The 24,738-nt window shown below is 42.8% G+C and overlaps 1 protein-coding gene and 1 long non-coding RNA gene across 3 annotated transcripts in view; one reads left to right on the top strand and one right to left on the bottom strand.

Moving 5' to 3' along the window:
* PACRGL (parkin coregulated like) overlaps positions 1 to 21,946 on the top strand; it is a 55,333-nt gene extending 33,387 nt beyond the window's left edge. Inside the window, exons 6-8 of one of the 2 annotated variants that reach the window (XM_030191233.1) lie at positions 4,465 to 4,572; positions 13,801 to 13,881; positions 21,159 to 21,945. In XM_030191233.1, coding sequence (XP_030047093.1) covers positions 4,465 to 4,572; positions 13,801 to 13,881; positions 21,159 to 21,215 — 246 coding nt within the window. In that variant the 3' untranslated portion in view covers positions 21,216 to 21,945. Of the gene's footprint in view, positions 1 to 4,464; positions 4,573 to 13,800; positions 13,882 to 21,158 lie in introns of both variants that reach the window. The other variant, XM_030191234.1, reaches the window with a different exon arrangement.
* On the bottom strand, positions 1,027 to 18,923 carry LOC115461436. Its single transcript, XR_003940713.1, has 3 exons — positions 18,913 to 18,923; positions 2,031 to 2,038; positions 1,027 to 1,093 (listed from the first exon to the last, which is right to left on the bottom strand). It is a non-coding gene; the product is annotated as an uncharacterized LOC115461436 (long non-coding RNA).
* Positions 21,947 to 24,738: the final 2,792 nt, after the last annotated feature.

Genomic DNA, 24,738 nt, shown 5'->3' on the forward strand with positions numbered 1-24,738 from the left:
TCCCCAGTCAAAGCTGGGGGCGAGCTTTTGACTGGCTACAGCAGAGCATAGCCACAGTCACTGACAGTTCCGGATGATCTACCAGTTGGGGGGGAGGCTGAATTGTTTCCAAGAAAGGTAGCGCCTCGTAACCTCTGACTGGTGGGTTCTTCAAATAGTCTCTCGGTTACGCTGCATTAACAGCCACCGAATTGCCCACCAAGAGCATCTCATTTCAGCTCTCAACACAAGCAGGCACAAGCAGGCAGGGCCTGCCCTTCTAAAGGCCTGTTCGCGGTCGAGCCCGTTCCACCAGGGGAAGAAGGGCAGGGATTCTGTTCCAGGTACTTCCTTGTGCACAAGAAAACGGGGGATGTATCCCATACTAAACCCGAAGGCCAGGAACAAATTCCCAGTCAAAAAAAAAGTTCAGGATGGTTTCCCTGAGCATTCTCCCCATCATTCAGGGGAAACGATTGGCTGTGGTCTCTGGACTTAAAAGATGCTTACACTCAAATCCTGATACTTCTGGGTCACAAGAAGTATCTTTGGTTTCAGCTGGGGACACATCACTTCCAGTACTGCCTGTTGCCTTGTGGCCTCCTGTTAGCTCCCAGAGTGTTCACCAAGTGTCTTGCAGTAGTGGTAGCATCACTGCGCAGACTGGGAGTCCATGTGTTCCCCTATCTGGATGATTTGCTTGTGAAGAGTACGTCAAAGGACAATGCTCAGGAGTCCATGCAGAGAACTATTTGGGTGTTAGAGCTACTAGGGTTCATTTTAAACTACCTGAAAGTCCCATTTCCATCCCGTTCAGCAATTCGAGTTCATCAGAGCACTGCTAGACACACAGCAGGCACAGGCTTTTCTCCCTATGCTGAGGGTGGATGCTCTTGCCGCTCTTGCCGCTCTTGCCACTCTGGTCCAAGCCAGCCTGCAGGTCACAGCTCGAAGGGTGTTGAGATTGTTAGGCCACATGGCCTCCACTCTCCATGTCATGTCCATAGCATGTCTTCACATGAGAACTGCCCAGTGGACCTTAGCTTTCCAGTGGTGCAAAGCCTCAGGGAACCTAGCAGATGTCACCCGAGTAACACCAGAGTTGATTCAGTCTCTCCTTTGGTGGACAATTTGGTCCAATTTGACTGTGGGTCTTCCATTCCAAATTCCTCATCCCAGGAAAGTGCTGACAATGGATGAATCCCACCTGGGATGGGGAGCTCATGTAGATGGGCTTCATACCCAGGGTGCTTGGTCAGCTCAGGAATCGAATCTCCAGATCAACCTCCTGGAGCTATGGGCAATCTGGAGTGCTCTAAAGGCTTTCAGAGATCAGCTGTCCAACCAAACTGTACTCATTCAGACAAACCATCAAGCAGGTGTAGTATGTTGAGAACTTAGAATTTACTTCCTTGCCTCTTCCTGAGGATATCTCCAGGGTCTTGCTGGCTTCCAGGAAAGATTCCACTAAGAGGTGTTAGTTTTTCAAGTGGAGGAGGTTTGCTGTCTGGTGTGAGTACAAGGCCCTAGGCCCCCTTTCTTGCTCTACACAGACCCTGCTTGAATACCTTTCTACACCTTTCTACACCTCTGAATCTGATCTCAAGACCAACTCTGTAAGGGTTCACCTTAGTGTGATTAGTGCTTACCATTGCCCTGCAGAGGGTAGGCCCATATCTGGACAGCGTCTAATAATTTGCTTCATGAGAGGTTTGCTTTTAACAAAGCCCCCTGTCAAACATCCACCTGTGTCACTGGACCTCAACATCGTCCTCACCCAGCTAATGAAAGCTCCTTTTAAGCCACTGGATTCCTGTCATCTGAAGTACTTGACCTGGAAGGACTTGTTTTTGGTTGCTGTTACTTCAGCTCGCATGATTCAGTGTACTTCAGGCCCTAGTGGCAGATCCACCTTACACTAAATTTCATTATAACGGAGTATTTCTCCACATGCTACCTAAGTTGTGTCTGAGTGCCATCTGAACCAGTCGATGATTCTGCCACCATTCTTTCCCAAACCTCTTGCCCATCCTAGCAAAAGTGAACTGCACACCTTGGACTGCAAGCAAATTTTGGCCTTTTACTTGGAAGGACTAGGCTCTAGCCTACATTGAAGAAAGACTGTGATGTGGTCTTCAGCCCACACATTCACATCTCACTACTGCCTTGAGCAGGGTAGCCGACGGATAGTCGGTTTGGACAGACCTCAGAATTTGTTTGTGGTGTGTAATCTAACTCCACCCCCCCCCCCCCCCCCCCCCCACCAAGGCCCATTTTGTTCTGTGCCAGGCTGCACTCTCACACAGTTGTATATAGTTTCAGGTTAATAACTATATTTCCCTTGTCATTGTGAGGTCCAATTGACCTGTGTTTGCTTTCAGTGAGCCTGGTAGCTAGGGTTCCCACATGTGAGAATATGGCCTGCTCGTCCTCCAAGAAAGCAAAGATACTTACCTGTAGCAGGTATTCTCTGAGGACAGCAGGCCATTCATTCTCACAACTCCGCTTGGAGTTGATTCCATGCTATGTTATTGTACTAATGGTCCTGCGCTCTCATGGTGGGTGGGAAGGCACTCTCTCATGCGTGGTGAGGATGCTCTGCGAGCTCTTAAAGCTGTAATAGCTTGTACTTCACATTGAACAATGTGGATGACATCATCCACATATGAGAATGAATAGCCTGCTGTCCTCGGAGAATACCTGCTACAGGTATGTATCTTTGCTTTCTGTACTGTCATATTGTTTCTATTTAATAGTGTATCTATGTCAGAGCTTCCCAAACCTTTTCTGGTGGCCCCACAGTCAGAGGAATTTTCAGGTTATCCACACTAAATATGCATGAGATAATTTATATATGTTAAGGCCCAGTGTATGCAAATTTCTTTGTATGTATTATGAAAACCCCATGGATTATGAGGATCATTAGGACAGGTTTGAGAAACATGGATCTACGAGCCCTCTTCTCCATGCCCTGAATCTTGTTCTTTCAAGATCAGAAGTCTTTTTGATTATGCTGAATATCCCCTTTTTATGGCTCTTGCCATTTGAGAAAGCCAGACTGTCTGGAGATATTTACCCTCTAAAGTCCCAAAATGTAAGGAATAAATCTAACCCATTGTGAGATTATGGCTTTAATGTCTGTGAAAATTGAATGTGAAATGTATTTGTAAAGATATTATTTATTGTTGGTAGCCATGGTTTTTAAATGTATGTTGAAAGAAGAATTTCTATCAAGGGTCAAGGATCATGGCTTTGATAAACTTCCTTTCAAGAGCTTTGAATAACAGCTCAGTTTTTCACATCTTATTGGTTGACTTCCTGTTCAGTATAAATAGAAAGAGTTATTTATTAAAAGAAAACCAACCAAAGTAGCAAAAATAAAGATGATACTTTAGGTTAACATATGTCTCATATAGGTATATTCAGCATAGCACTGTGATCAGCAATTATGAGGACAAACATTTAAAGGGCTGTTGAGGACTGAAGGTTGGACCTAAGTACAAGCTGTATTCTCTATAACACTCGCAAGTATAATGGAGGCTAAAATGGAAAATTGGGTCTCAGATGGCATTAGGTAACAGCTGGGTTGGCTGAAGGTCTCAGATTTGTTTATTTAAAAAAAAAAAAAAAAGAGATGACTAAGACAGCCCACAGGCTTGGGTGGCTGAGAAGTAAACATGTTTCAGAATCAGAAGTGTGCTTGCTTTTTTTTTTTTTTTTTGCGATGACCGGTCTTTGAGAGAGATACTGAATTAGAACTTGGCGGGAACAATGGAACAATATGGCATAAGCTGTCTCATACCCCAGTTGGCCAGTGTGATGCAGCTGGGTGAGACACAAAATAAGTGGTAGTAAGAACAAAATATCTCCTTGCTGGTGAATGATACCCAGGTTTATACTGACATAGCGAAACACAAGCTGTGTAGAGTCTGGGGTACAATACATGAGTGGAAGAGCCTGCGGTACATCGCATGATTGGAAGTGGTGATTACACAGGAGCAGAGAACTCAAAAGGATTGATTAGCTTCCTGTTTGGAATTTCTGGAACCGAGGAGGAGTGGCAAGGATTGGACTCTGTCTTAAGCAGTGACAACTATGGAGGCAAAAGAACTGTGCACAATCCAGTGGTGAACGGGGATATGGACTTTTTAAATAAGCACCTTGCTGAGGTTCATGGTGATTTCGAACAGTTAGATTGTTTATGTATTAGTGAGGCTGCTCCATTAGTGTTTTAGGCTATGAGAATGGGTACAAGTGTGTATGAGTGTGCGTGAAGTATTAACATATTGAGGGAGTATGTTTTATAAGCAGTAAATAAGCAAAAAAATAATATAAGGTTTTTTGGATGGAATATAACTGACAGAGTGATTTATACTGCAGGTTTATATTGAGAGAGATGTGTATATACACACATGCTGATATAATATTAACCCACTTGGATGGTAATTTTAGTCAGAGTTATGAATATTAATTTCTTCTTCAAAGGCACATTCAGATGCAGATGTGTTTGAAAGAGGATTGGATGCATTGGTACAGCTGAGTACTGTTGTTGGTTCATCTCTTAATGATCATCTTAAACATCTACTGACAAGTGTAAGTGCAAAAAAGAACATTTAACAGTTAATTATTCATTGCCTGGACAGCTTAATGGCATGTAATGACTGGGGTTCTTTTCGATATACAATTTTTTTGCTTGTCTGACATTGCTACTTGGATGCCCCACTACCCCATGTTTAAACTTAATTTGGTTAAAAAAAAAGAATGATCATCCTCCAACCTGTTTCCACCCCACTTTCCCCCATTTCCTACGTTCTGTACGTATCACTCACTATCACTCTTCCAGTATCCTCTTAAAACTGAAGTTTTGGGGTCCTCTTTGAATTCTTTCTCTTGTTTTCTGTACGCAGCCAAAGCACTGCTAAAATGTCATTTTTTTTCTCTATAATGTTACCAAAATCCACTTATTGATTTCTGAACATGCTACAAAAACCCTTATCCACTAAACTGTCATAGCCTGCTCCTCAAGGTGGCCCACTGAAACATCTCTGCAGTACATTCTGTCCAAAAACTCAACCTTGCAACTTATCTTCCTCAAGGACAGACAGGGCTTAAATTCTCATACGTGGGTGATGTTGCCGATAGAGCCTGGCATGAAAAAACGATACTCTAACAACTGTCTCACTGTGCATGCATGATTGTTCCGCCTACTGCTGTCACATGGGACTTCATCAGTTTAATCTTAATCTAACCTGTTTATTGTCATGGTTGTCTCGGTTCCTCAAATTTCTATTTTGTGACCAGACAGGACTTAACAGACTTATCACTGTTGTGTGGTATTTGGCATTCACCCATTAGTTCCTTAGATTTTTCAGCAGTTCCTAATTTTACTTCTTTTTTTTCATGTTAACTCTCACTTAGGCCACAAAAATGGACCAGTTCTCATGGGATCTACCTCTGAGCCATGTACCTAGCAGGCAAAGACAAATGTCCTGGCAGACAGACAGCTCAGTTTGTCCTCCGGCCCTACGTGTGGGCACTGGACAACGTTCACAGGATCTTCCAGGAGTGGAGCACCCCTTCATTATGTCTTTATATTCCAACAGGAAAGTGCCTCAGTTTTGCTTCAGGATAGGGTTTCAGTGCAAACCACGGATGTTTTCCTCCTACATTGGGGAGAGATTCTTTTGTATGCATAACATCAGTACCCATCATAGTGAAGACCATTCTGAGGTTCAAGAAAAAGTTTGTGGAACCATAATTCTCGTAGCCCCTTACTGGCTAAGACAAGTGTGGTTCCCACTTCTTTTGGACCCTTCCATCAGGAGTCCTATGAGTCTGGAGTATTTTCCCCACTCTGATCACATAAGGTTCCATAGCTTGGTAGTTGATAGGCAAGTTCAGGAAAGACGATGTGAACCTAACATTGTTTCACAAGTCTTGCTAGCTGCTAGAAAGGATTCCACTAAGAGGGCATATGGATTTAAATGGAAGTGGTTTGTCATCTAGAGACCCCTTCTCTTGCCCTTTGAAAAACTGCTTCTATCAGAAGCAGGTCTCAAGACCAACTTGGTAAGGGTTCACTTTAGTGCGACTGAAGCTTATTGGGTAGAGAATAAACCCATCTCTGTACAGCCATTAGTTGTTTCCATAAGTAGCAAGTCCCACATAAAACAATCTCCTATCGAGCCTCCCACAGCACTATGGGACCTCAGTGTAGTTCTTACCCTGCTGATGAAAGCTCCTTTTGAGCCACAAGATACCTGCCACTTAAAGTATGTGACCTGGAAGGTCTTTATTTTTGGTGGGGGTTATTTCAGCACACAGGGTTAGTGAACTCCATGTCCTAGTGATTGATCCACCTTATACTTAGGGGCATGTTTACTAAGTCGCGCTGTAGGCGTGCTAACCTTTTAGCTTGGGCTAATGATAGAAACACCCATTATATTCCTACGGGTGTCTCTAGTATTAGTGCGCACTCATTTTTAGAGCGCTAAAAAGTTTGCGTGCCTGCAGCGTGGCTTAGTAAACAGGTACATAAATTTGTTGATAATAGAGAGGTTCTACACACCCATCCAAACTTCTTCCTAAAGTGGTGTCACAGTTCCACTTTAACCAGTCAGTAGTCCTTCCAACCTTTTTCCTAAACTGCATTCCCAAAAAGATGAAAGCCTGCTGCACGCTTTAGACTGGAGGAGAGCCTTGTCCGTCTGTCTGGTGCAGAGTAAAGCCATAGAAAATCCACCCGGCTTTTTGTTTATTTTTGACTCAAATAGGATGGATTTTGCCATAGCAAGTGCACACTTTCTAATTGGCTAGCAGGCTGTGTTCCTCACTTATGCCCAGGGTGGGCTGACTCTAGTGCAGTGGTTTTCAACCTTTTTCAGTCGGTGAATCCTAAGATGGCTATCATGAGGCGGCTGTCTAAGTCTTTTCCTGTTCATGAGGCCATTCTGTAGCTTAGCCTCTTAGCCTGAAAGTGCTGGGGTGATGTCTCACCTATATCCCGTGAGCACAGACCTGATGGAAAAGCTTTCCCTGCCTATGGTAATGCCTTGGTGATTGCCGTGACTAAGAAGATCACCCTACTGGTAGAGGTTGGAGTGGCATTAAAGGGCATGGAGGATCAGCATCTAGAGGCCTTTGTGATGCCGGCGTTAGCTTTACCGGCTTCTATCTGTAGCTCTTATCCAGCCAGAGCATGTCTTAGCTGGTTACAGCAAGCTCTGGAACAGGGGCAAGAGTCGGATACTGTCTTTGGGGTATCCTTGCTCCACATGGAGTCAGGCCTTGCCTTTTTGGCAGACTCCCTTTATGATTTGGTGCATGCCTCGGACAAACAGGTATTTACTATCAAATGTGGGATCTTTCAGAATTCATCCAGCAACACCACACAGGCTTATTAATGTGAGCCAGGCACTTTTATGGTGAACTGGTATTCCTCATTTGATCCATTAATTTAATCAAAGCACACAAAAAACTTTTTCTCTCTCTTTTTCTTATATAACTTAAAACATAGGCACTTAGCTCTATCCGTAGCATAGCTCAAAAAACTTCCTTCTTTGAAAAACTTTAAAGAAGTATATTATTCATCCCGGAGATCCTCATACCGACATGAATTCACGTTTCGCACAACAGTGCTGTATCAAGGTATATCTCCTGAAAATATACAATCCATTGTCAGCCATATTGACCATATTAAAGTAGGGTGGGAGGGTGGTAATATGGAAAATCTGTTAAATTATAAAGAACAATCTTGGATCTTTTCCTTAAATTCAGTACAGCCTAATGGCTTAAATCGTGAGATAGAATGGATGTCAATAGTTTAGATTGAGGAGGAGGAGTTTTGGTGGATGGGCTCTGGGATTGGTTCAAAAAATAGTGATGTAAGTAACTGGGAACTCCCCTATTTAAGCAACAATAATGCCGCGGCCATCTTTGAGGAAATAGGATTGATGAAAGAAATGGGGGATTTTCTCCGTGAAAATCAGAGGTATGTGGAGATTGTTTATATATAAAAAGTATTTATAAAGAAAAAAGACATGCTGGCTGACAATGGATTGTATATTTTCAGGAGATATACCTTGATACAGCACTGTTGTGCGAAACGTGAATTCATGTCGGTATGAGGATCTCCGGGATGAATAATATACTTCTTTAAAGTTTTTCAAAGAAGGAAGTTTTTTGAGCTATGCTACGGATAGAGCTAAGTGCCTATGTTTTAAGTTATATAAGAAAAAGAGAGAGAAAAAGTTTTTTGTGTGCTTTGATTAAATTAATGGATCAAATGAGGAATACCAGTTCACCATAAAAGTGCCTGGCTCACATTAATAAGCCTGTGTGGTGTTGCTGGATGAATTCTGAAAGATCCCACATTTGATAGTAAATATCTCTAAATACCTTTGACTAAAATGGAATTTAATGATATTTGTAAGAGCTGGGTTATATGCATATGATATTCTTATATACCCCCTCTATTGAAATATTTATCACCACATTTAGGAATCGGACAAACAGGTGGCACAGGCGGTCTCCTCCCACTGACTGTTAATGCTCTGGCATTGGGCAGCAGAATTTTACTCCAAGCAACATCTCACTTGGCTGCCTTTTCGCGGGAAACTCCTTTTTGGTGAGGATCTAGAAAATGTTGTTATGGTTTTGGGGTTCTTAAGTCTCAGACACTGCCTAAGGATAAACCCAAGGATGGGGGCTTCGAGGCCTTGTCTTCGTGAGGCTCGGAGGTACCGACGCGATGTCAGTCTGCTCTTTGGACAGCAGGATAGGGGGTCGACTGACCCTTTTCTTTGAAGAGTGGGCCAAAATCACTTCAGACCAGTAGGTCTTACAGGTTATCAGAAACGCTTACAAGCTCGAGTTCGCCTTTCCCGTAGGATAATTTTTCTTGGAGTCTCGATGTGCCATGGTTTCCAAAAGAGCAGCGGTCGAAGCCACCTTGCGATCGCTCCTGGAGCTGGGCGTAGTAATGCCCATTCCTCCTCTCGAGTCTCGCACAGGTCGGTACTCCATTTATTTCATGATGCCTTACAAAGGGGCTCTTTCCATCCTATTCTCTTTCTCCAGAAGGTCAACCAGTTTCTTTGAGTCTGACATTTTCGTATAGAGACTGTGTGGTCCATGGGGCACAGAGTTTCTGACAGCCCTGGACCTCAAAAAGGCCTATTTGCATATCCCAATTTGGCCTCCTCATCAGTGATTCCTGCGTTTTGGCATTCTGGGTTGCTATTTTCAATTTCGGGCCTTGCCCTTTGGCCTGGCTACTGCTCCCCGCACCTTCTCCGAGGTCATGATGGTGGTGGCAGCCTTTCTCCCGAAGGAGGGCATCAGCATGCATCTTGATGACTGGCTCATCCGTGTGGACTCAAAGCTAGAGAGCCTCAGGGCCACTTCCTGGGTCATTGCACTTCTGTAATCCTTGGGTTGTATTCTCAGTCTCCCTAAGAGTCATCTCTCCCTGTTTCAGACCTTGACCTACTTGGATGTTCGGTTCGACACAGCTCAGGGTTTTGTCTTCTTGCAGGAGGACTGCAGGGTCAGGTCCACAGCCTCCTGCAGCTGCTGAGTCCCTGAGCCTGGGACTACATACAGTTGTTGGGCTTGATGGCGGCCACTCTGGAAGTAGTGCCATGGGCCATGGTTCACATGCATCCGCTGCAATATTCCTTGTTGAGCAAGTGGTTTCCGGTTACCCAGGAGTATCAGAGGTGTCTTCAGTGCCTTCCCTGAGCATGACAGAGCGTGAGCTGGTGGCTCCACGTAGACACCTTGCTGAAGGGGGATGCTGTTGGCGTCTCCTCAGTGGATTGTAGTGGTGACAGATGCCAGCTTGTTGGGCTGGGGAGCTCGTTAGTTTCACCTGCATGCAAAGGGCCGCTGTTCGGCACTGGAAGACATACGGACAACCAACTGTGGGAAATACTCTGCAAGCTTTTCGGGACACGTTAACTGACGAGGCTGTTCATGTTCTTTCAGACAACATGACAGCGGTGGTGTACATCAACCGGCAGGGTAGCACTCATTCTGGCTCTGGCTACAGATGCTCGTCATCTCATGTTGTGTTCTGAAGCACACGTTCTGTGTCTGTTGGCAGTGCACACAGCAGGAATTTCCAATGTGCAGATGAACTTCCTCAGCTGTCATCTACTGGAAGTGGCAAAATGGAACTGTCTGCAGAGGTGTTTCTCCTGATTTGCTGAAGGTGGGGGACGCCGGAGATAGATGGCGTCCCGGAGGAATGCCAAGGTACCCATCTTCAGCAGAAGGAAGGAGTTAGGGTCGGTAGGGTTAGATGCCCTCCTGCAGACTTGGCCAGAGGACTCACTTCTTTACATTTTTGCTCCATGGCCATTAATTGCCCAGGTGCTTCACAAGATCGTGCGCTATCCAGGCAGAGTTGTTCTGGTGGTGCCGGATTGGCCCTGGTGGCCTTGGTAGGTGGATTTGATTCGTCTTCTGATAGAAGCACACTTTTGTCTTCCGGTCCGTCCCGACCTCTTGCATCAAAGGCCAGTGCTGATGGAAGATCCCTCCCGCTTTGGTCTTATGGCCTGGCTCTTGAGAGGTCACATTTGAGGAAGAAGGGCTATTCTAATGCAGTCATTGCTACCTTGCTGCATGTGCGGAAGCGGTCTATGTTGATGGCGTATGCTCGGGTGTGGCAAACCTTCAAGCCATGGTGTGCAGCCAGTGGTGTGCTGGTAAATTTTTAACAACAGGCTCTCTCTCCGGTCCACCTCGGCGTCCCCCCGTCCACCACTGTGCCCCCCCGTCCACCTCTGCGCCCCCCAAAAATTGCAGAGCTGGCTATAGCCATGGGGGGTGGGGGGGGGGGGGGGGGGGGGGGGGGCAATGCATTACTCTCTCCAGGAAAAAAAATTAAATGATCCCAGGTTCCAATCTAATTCATGTTTAATATGGGATAAAATGCCATAAATAAGTAAATACATAAATAAGTAAATAAATACAAACTTTTAATGTTGAGCACCTGATTCTCAAAGTGAACATATTCCAAACGCTATACTTTGTTGTCTGGTGACTGTTTGTTTTTCTGATCATGCTGGCCCAGTATCCGATTCTGCTGCTATCTGTCCTCTTAACTCCGTTTCCAGGGCTTCCTTTCCATTTATTTCTTTCCTCCTTTCTTCTTCATTTCTGGTCCTCAGCTTCTGCCTATTTTCTTCATCCATGTGCAGTTTTTCTCCTCTCTTCCTTTTCCCTCATCTCATCTCCTTCCTCACTCTTTTCTCCCCTCCATCCATGTCCAGCATTTCTTCTCTCTCCCCTCCTCTGCCCTGCCCTACATGCACCCAGATGTCCAGCAGTGACCCTTCTGTCCCCTGCATGCACCCATATCCAGCAGTGACCCTCCTTTCCCCTGCCCTGCATGCACCCATGTCCAGCACTGTACCCTCCTCTCCCCTGCCCTGCATGCACCCAGATGTCTCTCCCCTGCCCTGCATGCACCCAGATGTCCAGTAGTGACCCTTCTCTCCCCTGTATGCACCCATGTCCAGCAGTGACCCTCCTTTCCCCTGCCCTGCATGCACCCATGTCCAGCAGTGTACCCTCCTCTGCCCTGCCCTGCATGCACCCATGTCCAGCAGTGACCCTCCTTTCCCCTGCCCTGCATGCACCCATACCCAGCGACCCTCCTCTGCCCTGCATGCACCCAGATGTCCAGCAGTGACCCTCCTTTCCCCTGCCCTGCATGCACCCATGTCCAGCAGTGTACCCTCCTCTCCCCTGCCCTGCATGCACCCATACCCAGCAACCTCCTCCACCCATGCCCAGCAGCGACTCCCTTTTCCCCCCTGCCACCCCCTCCCGAGTTGTATCACGAATTCTTCTCCTCCCTCCCTCCCGATCCGGTCCCTCACCGCCCGCTTGTTTTTTGAATTCTTCTGGGCGGGCAGGCAGTCTTGCCTGCCCGCTTCCAGCGCTGACTGTCCTCCCTTGCCGATTCGCGCTTTAAAAATGAAGTCTCGGCGGCCATTTTTAAAGCGCGAATCGGCAAGGGAGGACAGTCAGCGCTGGAAGCGGGCAGGCAAGACTGCCTGCCCTGAAGAATTCAAAAGAACAAGCGGGCGGTGAGGCGGATCCGGAGGGAGGAGGGAGGGAGGAGAGCCAGAGCCGGCTCGCTATTTTCAACAACCGGCTCGCAAGCCGGAAGAAAATTTAACAACCGGCTCTTGCGAGCCGGTGCGAGCCGGCTCCAGCACACTACTGTGTGCAGCCCACATTGGTCACCTTTTAAGTCCTTGGTTCCTCAGCTTCTGGCCTTCTTGCAAGAGGGTTTGCAGAAGGGTCCAGCTTATAACTCTCTGCGAGTTGAAGTGGCAGCTCTGGCCTGCTTCAGAGGGCATGTTTCTTGGTCTTTGACTTTGCATCCGGACTTGGTCCGTTTTTTATGGGATGCGCTTCATCTTTATCCTTCGCTTCGTCAGCAGTGTCTGCCTTGGAACCTCAACTTGGTCCTTTGGGCCCTGCAGAAGCCTCCCTTCGAGCCTTTGCAGAAGGCTTTGGACAAGGATCTCACTCTAAAGGTGGTATTTTCGGTGACTATTATGTCAGCATGTTGGGTTTCCGAGATTTCCTGTCATGCCAGGACCCTTTTCTATAGTTTTCAGATTTGGGGGTAACGTTACGTACGTTTTTACCGAAGTGCTCTCTGCTTTTCATGTTAATCAGCCTGTTTTTCTTCCCTCCTTTTGGGAGGAGACCTTTCCCTCAGATTTTGGGAAATTACACATCTTGGATGTTCAGAGGGTTCTTCTCCGTTATTTGCAGATATCTAATTTTCAGTGTTCAGATCATCCATGCGTCTGACTGGGCCTTGACGGGGTGAGATGATGTCTAAGCCAACTATAGCTCGGTGGATTAAGGAAGTGATCGCTTCAGCGTATGTTTGGAAGGCCGCTCTCCACTGGAGGCACTACGGACACATTCCACAAAAGGACAGGCGACGTCGTGGGCAGAAACAGATGTCCTCTCTCTGGACAGATCTGTAGAGCGGCTACTTGGGCCTCTTTGCATTCTTTTTTGAAATGCTGTAGACTAGACGTGGGTGCTTCATCGGGTGCTTCCTTTGGGGCGGCGGTTCTGTCTAGGGGGGCAGCGGCTCCCCATCCTATTTAGGGACTGCTTTGGTACATCCCATCAGTTTCTGGATTCATCTATTGCAGAGGCTAAAGAAGGTAAAATTATGCCTTACCTTCTGGTAATTTTCTTTTCTATACTTGTAGCAGATGAATCCAGGGTTCCTCCCTTGTCCAGCCATGTTCTTTGCTATGTATTTTCCTTTGTTTTCTTTGCTTCCTGGCTCTGCTTTGTGATGCAACCTAAACTGAGTGAAGGAAGGGCTGGCCGTCTGGTACCACTGCTTTCAGTTTGGTAATCTCTATCTCCAGTTGCTGGTAGATGGACACAACCCATCAGTTTCTGGATTCATCTACTGCAAGTAGAAGAAAGAAAATTTTCAGCAGGTAAGGCATAATTTTACCTTGCCCCTTTCAACAACTTTTCCTTACCCCCTTACTTCCTCCACCCTCCCACCAGTTGCCCACACATATTGGTGAAATTAAAATGTTTTACTATTTTTCATAATTTGAATACATTTACTTACCACTTTTTATATTTATTTATTTATTTATTTATTTATTTTAAATTCTTATATCCCGCCTACTGGCCCCCAAAGAGGCTATTAAAGCAGTTCACAACATTATGGTTGTGGCTGCTGCTTTTAGTCCATATTATTAGCTTCTATGTGAAGCCTATGTAATATAATCACCTCTATATTTTCATTTTTAGCTTTCAAGGAGACTTATGGATAAAAAATTCAAAGATGAGGTTACAAATGCTCTACAGAAACTAGAACAGAATGGTGGAAAGGTAAGCCACAGAAATGTCTATTTTTTTTGCCCTCCACTGCATGCAAGTCTGTCTCATGAATATTCATTGTGGGTATCCTGAAAACCTGATTGACTGGGTTGCCTACAGGACCAGGTCTGGAAACCAATGCTATAATCATCTCTTAGGGTGCTACTTTTTTTTTTTTTGTTACATTTGTAACCCGCGCTTTCCCACTCATGGCAGGCTCAATGCGGCTTACATGGGGCAATGGAGGGTTAAGTGACTTGCCCAGAGTCACAAGGAGCTGCCTGTGCCTGAAGTGGGAATCGAACTCAGTTCCTCAGTTCCCCAGGACCAAAGTCCACCACCCTAACCACAAGGCACTCCTCCACTCGGAGGAGGAGAAAACTCAGGAACAGGTTTTGGCCCAGTGTGTTTAAACCTATAGCCCTTTGCTGTCAGTCCTGCCCGACCTGCCAGTTGAGTAGCCTTGCAGGGGTTCCACCTGCCCCTCTCGTGTGTATGCCCATCATCGATATCCCGATTGACCAGGTGGTCATGGACATTTTGGGGCCAGTGGAACAAACAGTGCATGGCAACAATTACATTTTAGTCATTTTGGATTATGCCACGTGCTACCCAGAGAATGTAAGAATAGCCATACTGAGTCAGACCAATGGTCCATCTAACCCAGTATCCTGATTCCAACAGTGACCAATCCAGGTCACAAATACGTGGCAGAAACCCAAATAGTAGCAACATTCCATGTCTTCTCACATGTCTGTCTTAATAGCAGACTGTGGACTTTTTCTCCAGGAACTTGTCCAAAACTTTTTTAAACCCAGATACTGTAACTGCATTCTCTGGCAAAAAACAAACCTTACATGTCCACAATATCACTTTAAAAACATAGAAAAGAACCAGACTGGTCTCTGTGGAAACCACTGGTGATGCTCCTTTTCCTCCGAATGACTTTCATTTACCACTATACATTGTTGCCTCCCATTCAACCAGTTTCTAACCCTTTCAGTCATTTTAGGATACTGCCAAGAGTTGGTTTATATGAAGCTGTGTCAAAAGACCTTGCTGAAATGTAGGTATACCATATTTAGTACTTCCCCCTGATCTAACTCTTTGGTAACCCAGTGAAAGAACTTGTTCAGATTTATCTAACAAGACTCCTGAACTTCTGTAATCCACTAGATTCTAGAAACTGCACTGTCCTCTGCTTTTAGCAGCAATTTCATTAATTTATTCACCATAGAAATCACACAGCCTAACAAGCCTGTAGTTCCCAGCCCGCCGCCTCATCCTTACTTCCTGTTTTGTGAAGAGAAATCAAATCTACCTACCTGTCTCCAGTCACCTGAAGCCTCTCATGATTCTAAAGAGGCCTTAAAAATGACAGACAGCAGAGGTGCCAGAATTTCCCTAAAGCCCCTTAATACCCTCAGGCCTGATCCCATGACTTTGTCTTGCTAGTTCCTTACCCTAACTGTTTCTGATCATAATTTTGTTGATTTTTTTTAAACTCGTTTCTATGATATATGATTATTATCTTCTCTTTATGCGTTGACATAATTCTTTAGAGCACAGGCCATTTGCATACATAAGCCTAGTAGTACTACAATATAACTTTTGTAGTACCATATACTGCCTTTTGACCTAGCATTTATATGGTGGATATGGACAAACTTTATTGCCGCTATATTAGCATGCTATATTAGCATTTCTACTGTGAGTTTCATGTGCTTCATTGTGTAGATGATTGGCTGGTTGACAGACCATCTTGGGCAGATACAGAGCACTCTCTGGGTACTGTATTCACTAGGATTCATCATGATCCATCCCAGATCCAGTCTGAACTTGACACCTTAATTGAAATTAATAGGGGTTCTGCTAGACATGACATAAGCCACAGCTTATTTCCTTTCCAGTAGGTCTAACAATAGAGAAGGTAATTTTTCAAAAGCATTTCTGTAGGCAATGCAGTGGAAATGGACGTTAATAAAATTGCTCACCCAATGAATGGGTGAGCGTAGAGCAATAAATCTTTTGTGTACTTAATCTTACCCAGACTGAATGCAGTCATTCCCAGGGGCAGGGTTAAGAAGGGATTTCTTTGTGCATAAATTAACCCTGAATTTGTGGAATTTTTCTAAAGTTCTTTATAAAGATCAGTTTAGTGCAGCCCTCTTTGGCATATCGGACCTCCAGTACTCGATTTTTTATAGCGTATAAGACTGTACTGCTATGGATTTACAGCCTGTCTCACTGACACAGACTACTCAATAATTACTGTGGATTCTTTTGGATTTGTATTAGATAAATGAAACCTTTATTAGAGGTGCTAAATTCTACAATGATTAAGGTATATACAATGGTTAGCTATGTAAACAATCATTACATCACTGGTCTCTACATCTAAGCAATGCTAAGAGTTCTTAGACCAGGAAAAGAAGCAATAATACACTATACAACATCACTGGTCCTTACATCATCCAGGCTCTTAACATCAGCTGGGGTGCCCATTACAGCGAAAGCCAGGAGCTTTTTAGACCAGGAACAGATCCTCTGCGCAGTACGTACGTTACTCTCAGATGAACTCCCGATTTCCCTGAAAGAAACTCCCCTTTTTATTAGGCTCCGAACTCATGTTCAGAACTAAGGAAAATAAACATCCATAGTGTGGGAACGTGGTCACATGTTTTCCAAGTCCAGGTGGCCAAGCTGAACTTCCAAAAACAAGAACCATCCTCCCCTTCACATACCAAATTAGTTAGAGCTGTGTCTTATCTTCTGCATCCAACTTATTTTCACACAATCAAAGTTAAACAATCATTTTTAAACAGAATTACGTCTAATCAACAATACAGACCCTGAGTGCACTGGTCGGTCAAGACAGAGCTGAAAAACAATCTTTAAAATTTGCTTGTATTACAAAGACTCCTGAGGTAGGCACGTTTTGCTGAAACATGGTGCTGTGTTGAGTCTGTAGTTACTATCAATAAAAGTTCTACACTTGGGTGTCCCTTGGTTTGTCCTCAGAAAGTACATACATATGTATGCTCTGAAAATCCAGCCAAGTGTGCACAGAGAAAACTATGCAGGTGTTTATGCATGCATACAGTTATAAAATTACCTCTATAAGCTTTTATACCAGCATGCAGTTATAAAATTACCTCCATAAGCATCGGGCATCAGTTAGGCATCAGCTTGGACCATGATAGGACTGCTAGGTCTAATGATTTCCACAGTTCATGCAATTTCTATGGCTCCTCTCCATATGAGATGAGCAGAGCAAACCTTTAAATCGCAGTGCATCAAAGACACTCAAGGACTTCAGGATAACATCTGCGTCATAGAATTCCTCAGAAGCTCCCTGTCTTTGTAACTATCCTATTCCAATTTGATTTAGTATATATCCATTCAAATTCCTTCTAAACAAATTGTCCTAACCATAGATACTTTCAACCTGGGCTGGGGAGTTGCCTTTAAGGACAGTGCAGTCCAGGTCTTTGGTCTGTCTGTGAGAAGTTGCACATCAGTCTTCTGCAGCTATATGTGTTTCTTAATAGTTTATAGGTTTTCAGTTATCAGATGGTAATGATGATGTACCTGAACAAGTAAGCAGAAATAGGCTTCATCCACTTGTGTCAGGTATACTTCGCAGTAAAAGATAACATCCGCAATGAAGTAGTAGACGCCTTCCTTTTTTCTTTGTGTGGGTGGGGGAGGCAGGTTTGTTTCATCTCTGGAGAGCAAAACGTTAATAAAATTTGAGAAGGAAAGGGATATTTATGCTTCTAGAAATAAGTTCACCAGTAGTTTTAAACAGAGGAGGTTTACTGGCTAGTGCAAGTGCAAATCCCTACATCCTTTTCCTAGCTTCATACAAGTTCTGCTCAAATATGTTTCTACATATTTGAGAGTTTGGCATTAAAAACCAACTTTGTTAGGGTTCACCTAAGTGTTGTTGGTACATAATAAGTGTTATTGGTATGTATGACCCTGATATAGAAGGAAATCCTGTTTCTGTACAGTTTGTAGTTGTCAGGATCATTTAGGTTGAAGCTTTTCATCAGGCCTGCTACACTGTCATAGAACTTCATTGTGGTTTTTACTCGGCTAATGAAAACTCTGTTCAAGCTGCTGGACTCTTGTGAGCTGAAGTACTAGTATAGCCTGCTTGTTCTCGGAGGAAGACGCTTTTCAACGCTATGGATACATAGTCTAGAGAAAGTTGAACTGGTAAATATATTTTTGGTAGATGATACTCGGTGAATATCAGATCCTAATGACCTATCCACCTTATATCAGGTTTCATTTTAATAGGATTGTGCTACACCTGTATTTCAGGTTCCTGTTCAAGGTGAGGCTGGACTTATCTTGGTCATTCTCCCAAACTTTTTCTCTAGGCTATACTAGTCTTTCATGTGGATGACATTATCCATGGAGCCCAGTGCAGAAAATAGTGCTTGAGGCAGCGCTTCCACTGCGCATGCACGAGTGCCTTTCTGTCCAAGTTGCAAGTACGGGACCAACAGTCTTTTTTCATCTGCGGTGAAGAGAGGTCACGTTCGTCTGAGGTTCTCTTCAGTGCGTTGTTTTGTTCCTCATTCAGTGCCTTCCCGCGTGGGGATTTTTAGTATTGTTCCTCATCATTTTCTTTTTGTACTAAATGTACCTTTCTTATGCCCTTCATAGAATTTTTTTCCACATTGTTAAGTTTTCTTTCTTTTTCAGTTTTGAAGGCCTGCTTAGGCCTGAGTACTGGCCAGGTAACATCAAGTTGTTGTTTTGTTTTTTTTGTTGCTTACTAATTTTGTAGCTGCCGTCTGGACTTTCCATAGGTGCAGTCTCCAGAATTGCACACAGTACTCTAAATGGGGCCTCACCAGAGACTTATAAAAATAGGTGCAGTCTCCAGAATTGCACACACTACTCTAAATGGGGCCTCACCAGAGACTTATAAAAGGGCACTGTCACCTCTTTTTTTTTTTTCTTGCTGGTCATCCCTCTCCTTATGCACCTAAGCATCTTTCTGGCTTTGGCCATCACCTTTTCTACCTGTTTGGCCATCAGACACAATCATCCACAAGCCCCGCTCTTCTTGCGTACACAGAAGCATTTCACCCCCTATAATGTACCTTTCCCTTGAATTTTTGTACCTCAAGTGCATGACCCTGCATTTGTTAGCATTAAACCTTAGTTGCCAATTATCGGACCATTCTTCAAGCTTCGCTAGATCCTTCTTCGTACTATCCACACCCTCCGGGGTATCCACCCTATTACAGAGTTTGGTATTATCCGCAAAGAGACAAACCTTACCAGACAGTCCTTCCACAGTATCACTCCCGAAAATAAAGAGCCAGCCTGAGGACTGAACCCTGTGGTACACCACTGATAACAGCCCTTTCCTCACTATTTGGATGTTGCTAGGGAGGGAACATGAGCAGTCCTAGGAATTATCCAGATAGCAGCAACATTCACTTCTGTGGATAACTTATGCCTTTTTTTGCTTTTCTAAGTTACCTGGATAGAGAATGTATATTCTAATGATATATGCATATAGTTGGCGTGTAACTGTTCACATGTACTTTTTAGAATTGCCCTGCAAGCCTTTATGGTAAAAATTACACATTTGTTTCTCAATGTTCTTAGTACTGAATGTAATCCAGTGCAGATGTTAAAACTGATAGACCCAGTTCTTCTGGTTCTGTTCAGCTTAATAAATTACAGTTTTGCCGTGCTTCAGCTTTTAAAAATTATCTGTTTGCAAATACGTTTCTACCTTGGATTGAAGTGTTTGACTGAGGCTCGGTAAGCAATAAGTCAAGGCAAGTTACCCTACAGCAGAATCGCCAACACTTTTTTACCTATAGCGCTTATGGTTCTTTGAGTATTTGTTTTGACAACTTCAGTGGCATTGGACTCCTGATGCAGGCCAGGTGGCCGAAACACAGACCTGTGTCGAGTCATGCCTTACTTTGATTAAAGTGTTACCGCACCATTGTCATCTTTGCTGTGTTTTCTTGCTATTGAACTGGTTTGTGAGGATTGTTTCTTCTGTATTGTTTGTTTATTCCCAGTCATGGAGTTCTCTTCCTTTGGAACTTAGGTTACAAAGTGATTATAGAAATGTTAGAAAAATGAAGACTTGTTTATTTACTAAGCTTTTTTTCTTAAACAGTATTTGTTTTGTATGATTCTTTGTAATCATGTTTTATTGTAAATGCTCTCGTGATCATCATAATAAAGATCATAATATTAAATGATAATTATGATGATTGGGGTTGATATTCAAAGCACTTTAACCAGCCAGAAATGGCTCCTGGCTGGTTAAATTGCTTGTGTGTGGCTAACTGGGCTTTTTCAGCAACACTTAACCAGATAGTGCTGCTAAAAATGCCTGTTTAGCACCCAGTTCAAAACTAGCTATTTTGGGGGTGTTCAGGGGTGGAACTGCATTCATAGGATTTCATGCACACCCCATTACTCTCAATGGGGCTCACAGGGCACCTAGGCTACTACTTATGGGGTTATTTTATCATCCTCACTTTAATATTCCCTTCATTTGTCCTGTTTGGCTGTCCTGATTAGATTGTAAGCTCTGTCGAGCAGGGACTGTCTCTTCATGTTCAAGTGTACAGCGCTGCGTACGTCTAGTAGCGCTATAGAAATGATAAGTAGTAGTAGTTGGCACTTAACCGGTTAACCTGACCCTATCCCTTGATTATCTCAATCTAGCCTAAAACTAGCACCTCTTCCTATCTCCTCTAATCCCTCTCCCTCATATATATATATTATCTATCTACAATTCCCTATTACTCTGCTAAGCTTAGCCTGTTTTCTTTGACTATACTTTGTATTCCTATTACTATGTAAGCCGCATTGAACCTGCTTTGAGTGGGAAAGTGCGGGTACAAGTGGAATAAATAAATAAGTGCCAATAGTTGGCAATTATAGGGTCTTTTACTAAGGAGTGGTAGCATTTGGGGTCTTTTACTAAGGTGCACTAAAAATCAGCTGGTGCTAAATGCTGAGTTGTGCATTATGGATGTCTCAGCATTTAGCGCCAGCTAAAAAACACTAGTGCACCTTAGTAAAAGACCCCATTAATCGGTTAAAAGAACTGTATAAATAGACTTGGGCGGTATAGTAAGTTTTAATAAACATAAATATATGTTTTCTTCAACTCCTTAAACCTGGAAATTCAGTGCTGGAGCCCAGATATGGGTTTTGCAAAAATATCAGACCCATTATTATTATTATTTTCATTATTATTGATCTTGTTTACTTATTTATATCAACAGGAGAGCCTTAGGATTATCAAATCAAAAATTCCAACGTATTGCTCCATTTACTCTTGAACAAAGTCTGGATCATCTTCCTACCCTGCAGTAGAAATGACAGGTTTGACTCTACTTACTAGAGGAACGTTCTTATAGATTTATGCTGCCAATCATGGAGTTCACACCGATGCCCTGTTTTGCCTGAAGACTTAAGATGAAAACTGAAAAGGCCTTATGGAGATATGGAGATTTTCTAGTAAAATGTAGTTATGGAAAACTGAAAATGAGTTACAATCCACATTTTCTTATATATTTTTTCTATTTTCATTAAGTAAAGCGTGTTTTGTTGCTTTTCTAAAGAAACTGAAATTTATCAGATGTAAACTTTGTTTGCTTTGGATTGTTTTGTTTACAGTACTATTAAAATCTTGATCCAGTATGCATTTATTACAAACATATGATATGTTTTATGCAGGCAACCTTGAAGAATTTTGTACAGTTAAAATTCGGTGTCCATTGACTAGCTTGAAGTTAATGACCTGTAAAAATTTTGAATGAATAAATAAATTTGATAATTATTTAATATGGGCACAGTATTAGAAAGTGTTTCCAAGACATGGAAGTTAAAAACAAAAAGAAATGTATTTTCCTAATAAGTAAAATGGCTGTTATATTTTTGATCTGGTTGAAATAGTAAATTAAATACTGCATCTATTTTATTCATTCTAACAATAAATTCTGCATTGTACAAGTTAATTTATTTGTGACTAAATAGAAGTTTTGATTTAGTAAATTCTGTTAAGAACCTTCTGCGGAATAAAAGATTATTTTTGTGAAAGGTATCTTTTTGTTCAAACCACAAGTGTTTTTTTTTTTTTTTGTATATGTGTCGTCATGACAGTTTTCTCTTATTAACAGACAGGTACAAAATTAAATTGTAGGCCCTCCATAGACAAGAAAATAACCTACTGTACTTGAATGTGATTTGCCTTGCGCAGTAAATGGGGTGGGGTGGGGGGTGTGTGATTTTTTTTTTTTTTTTTTTTCTTTTTGAATCAGGCTTACAAATGAATGATGTCCTCTGCTGGCACTGGGATGGAACAGCTCTCCTAGATCTTAAATCTAATGGAATGCTCTGAGCTTGTGTAGCCCTTCCTACGTGAAATTTCAATTTTGGATTTTCTGTTCTGTTAAACCGATGTGAACAACTCTCCAAGCTTTAAAAAATATATTTTTTAACTGTTCTGACATTGTTTTTCATTGTGGATATTTTGTTTTATTTTTGTATTTATTTTTTTAAGTAGCAAACTATAACACTGAGATGATGACATTTGTGTCATCTCAGACCATTACCTGGAGGACTGCAATTGTGGATGCATATGTGCATGAATCTGGAGGAACTCTGTCTACTCTGAGAAAGAGGAAAAGACTTAAAATCTGTACAGAGATCAGCTGACTTCACCATCCAGCAGCCCCGTCTGTTCCCTCACCAAGTGACTTCAGAATTCTATGGTGAAAGGACAGCAGCATCACTTTGGAATCTGAACTAGTCTCAGCTGAGACTTCTCGACCTACTGTGCAGATGTGTTCCATACAGTCACACAGGTCTGAGAAGAAGGCAGTTCTTAAGCCACATAGTTCCAAAGTGGTTGCAAAGCACCCACTTTTCGGCACAGAGAATCATAGCCATGGCATCCTCGCAAAGAATAAAAAGTTAGAAATGGTTTCTGCACCATCAGCATCAAACAAGGTGGCTTGCCATGATTCTAGAACAGACAGACCTCCAGCATAAGATATTTATTGGGATTTATTAACCATCTTTATGAAGAGATTCATGCAAGGCGCAGTGTACAGCAGATACAGTTTAGCATAAAACTTACAATAGTAAAAATAATAAACATAAATACAGTAGGATGCCAATTATCCATACTACCCTCTGCATGGGGTAGTTGGGGTAATCATAAATCCAGGTAATTGGACATACCTAGTTTTTTTTTATCAAGATAACACAATCACAACATTGTATGTTTAACATTAGTTTTATTTTCAACAGTAAGCTTGGCAGAAAAAAGTACAAGTACTGTGTAGTACATAAAATACTGTATTTCTATTTATAAGGGGAAATATGATGTAATAAAGTACAGTATTTAAAAGTACATACAGTTACTATATACACAAAACTAAAAAAGGAAGGAAGTAATTCTTAATTGCTTCAAGGCTGATTTTTGTTTCTCTGCTGCAGGATCACGTAGTCTTTTAAGACAAGGAGCTGGATCGCATTGTTTCTTTTCTAACCAAGCCTCTGCATGTGTTGGTCCCACATCAGCATTAACCTGGTGTTCATCATCAGTTTCTGATTCTTCATGTTCCTTGTCCTGTACTGGTTCCATGATTTCATCATCTGTTATGATCTGATACCCTGAATCATTCGCATTACTGCATATCCATTTGCTGATATTCTCAACATCAAAATTGGAGCAACCAGGAACCTGTTGATCTTTGGCAGTGTTTTCAAAGACATCACCTTCTTCTCCTTCTCCATGTCTTTCTGATTTGTTTAGAATTATGTGCCATGCATTTTTCGGGATTTTGTTTTTAACCCAATTCCAAGCATTAGCAAACATGTAGGAACCATCTTTTATGTTCAGTTCTCTTATGAATTGAATTATGCCATGTTCAGTTTCTCTGTCAGCCAAAATAACTCAGCACCCAAGGGTATAATGAAAATAAGGCAATTATTTTATTTACAATAGAAGCAAATGTAATGTGAAAAGAAAGCAAGGATAAAGACACAGAGAACAGCTTAGAGTAAATGCCCATAATCTCCTCATTAGACTGCTCAGTAAGAGTCGCTCTGAACCCCCAGTACATATACAAAGATACGTGGGAAGCATACAAGCTGATGCAGACCTCCAGATGAGAGCATGTTCCTCTGATGGTCAGTCAGGTCTGATACAGGTCTGCTCCTCAAATGAAATGTAAACACAGCAGTCCTTGTGTAAGATAAGAGTCCCTTTTTATACAGAAATCATAGGCTTCAGTTGTGCTGATGATGTACTTTTGGGCTTTGAGAGTGGTACATAGCTGAGTTTACCCCAGATATGGTGGCTTCAAGGGTCAACTGATTGTCTCACTGGCACCAAACTGAAGGAGTCACCTTGCCAAGAAGCATGGGTTTCATAAATGATGTGTGATTTGTCAGCCACAGCATCTCTCCTGCTGCAAGGGTAATTTCAAGAGTCCTTGGCTGTTCTGGCCATGAGGTCAGTGCGGATGATAACCTTGTTATTCTAGCATAGTGGGACCCTTGTCAGAAGTTTTTGTCTGAATGCAAGGTTCCAGCTTCTGAAGTCAGGTTATTTGTGCTAGACAGTATCAGGTATTATGATCCCATATACCCTTGCTATATAGGACCACATATAGTGCTTCATAGTGTTTGTTTTGCTCCTACAGATTGGTGAGGCAAGGTTTCCCTTGACTAAATTCATGTTGGCTTTATCTCATTAATCTACCTTTTTTTGAAGGGGTGAAGAGACATAGATAAAGGTGAGCCAGTTGATATTGTGTATCTGGATTTTCAAAAGGCCTTTGACAAAGTACC

Source organism: Microcaecilia unicolor, chromosome 2 (genome assembly GCF_901765095.1).
Source record: "Microcaecilia unicolor chromosome 2, aMicUni1.1, whole genome shotgun sequence".
In the NCBI taxonomy this organism is placed as follows: domain Eukaryota; kingdom Metazoa; phylum Chordata; class Amphibia; order Gymnophiona; family Siphonopidae; genus Microcaecilia; species Microcaecilia unicolor.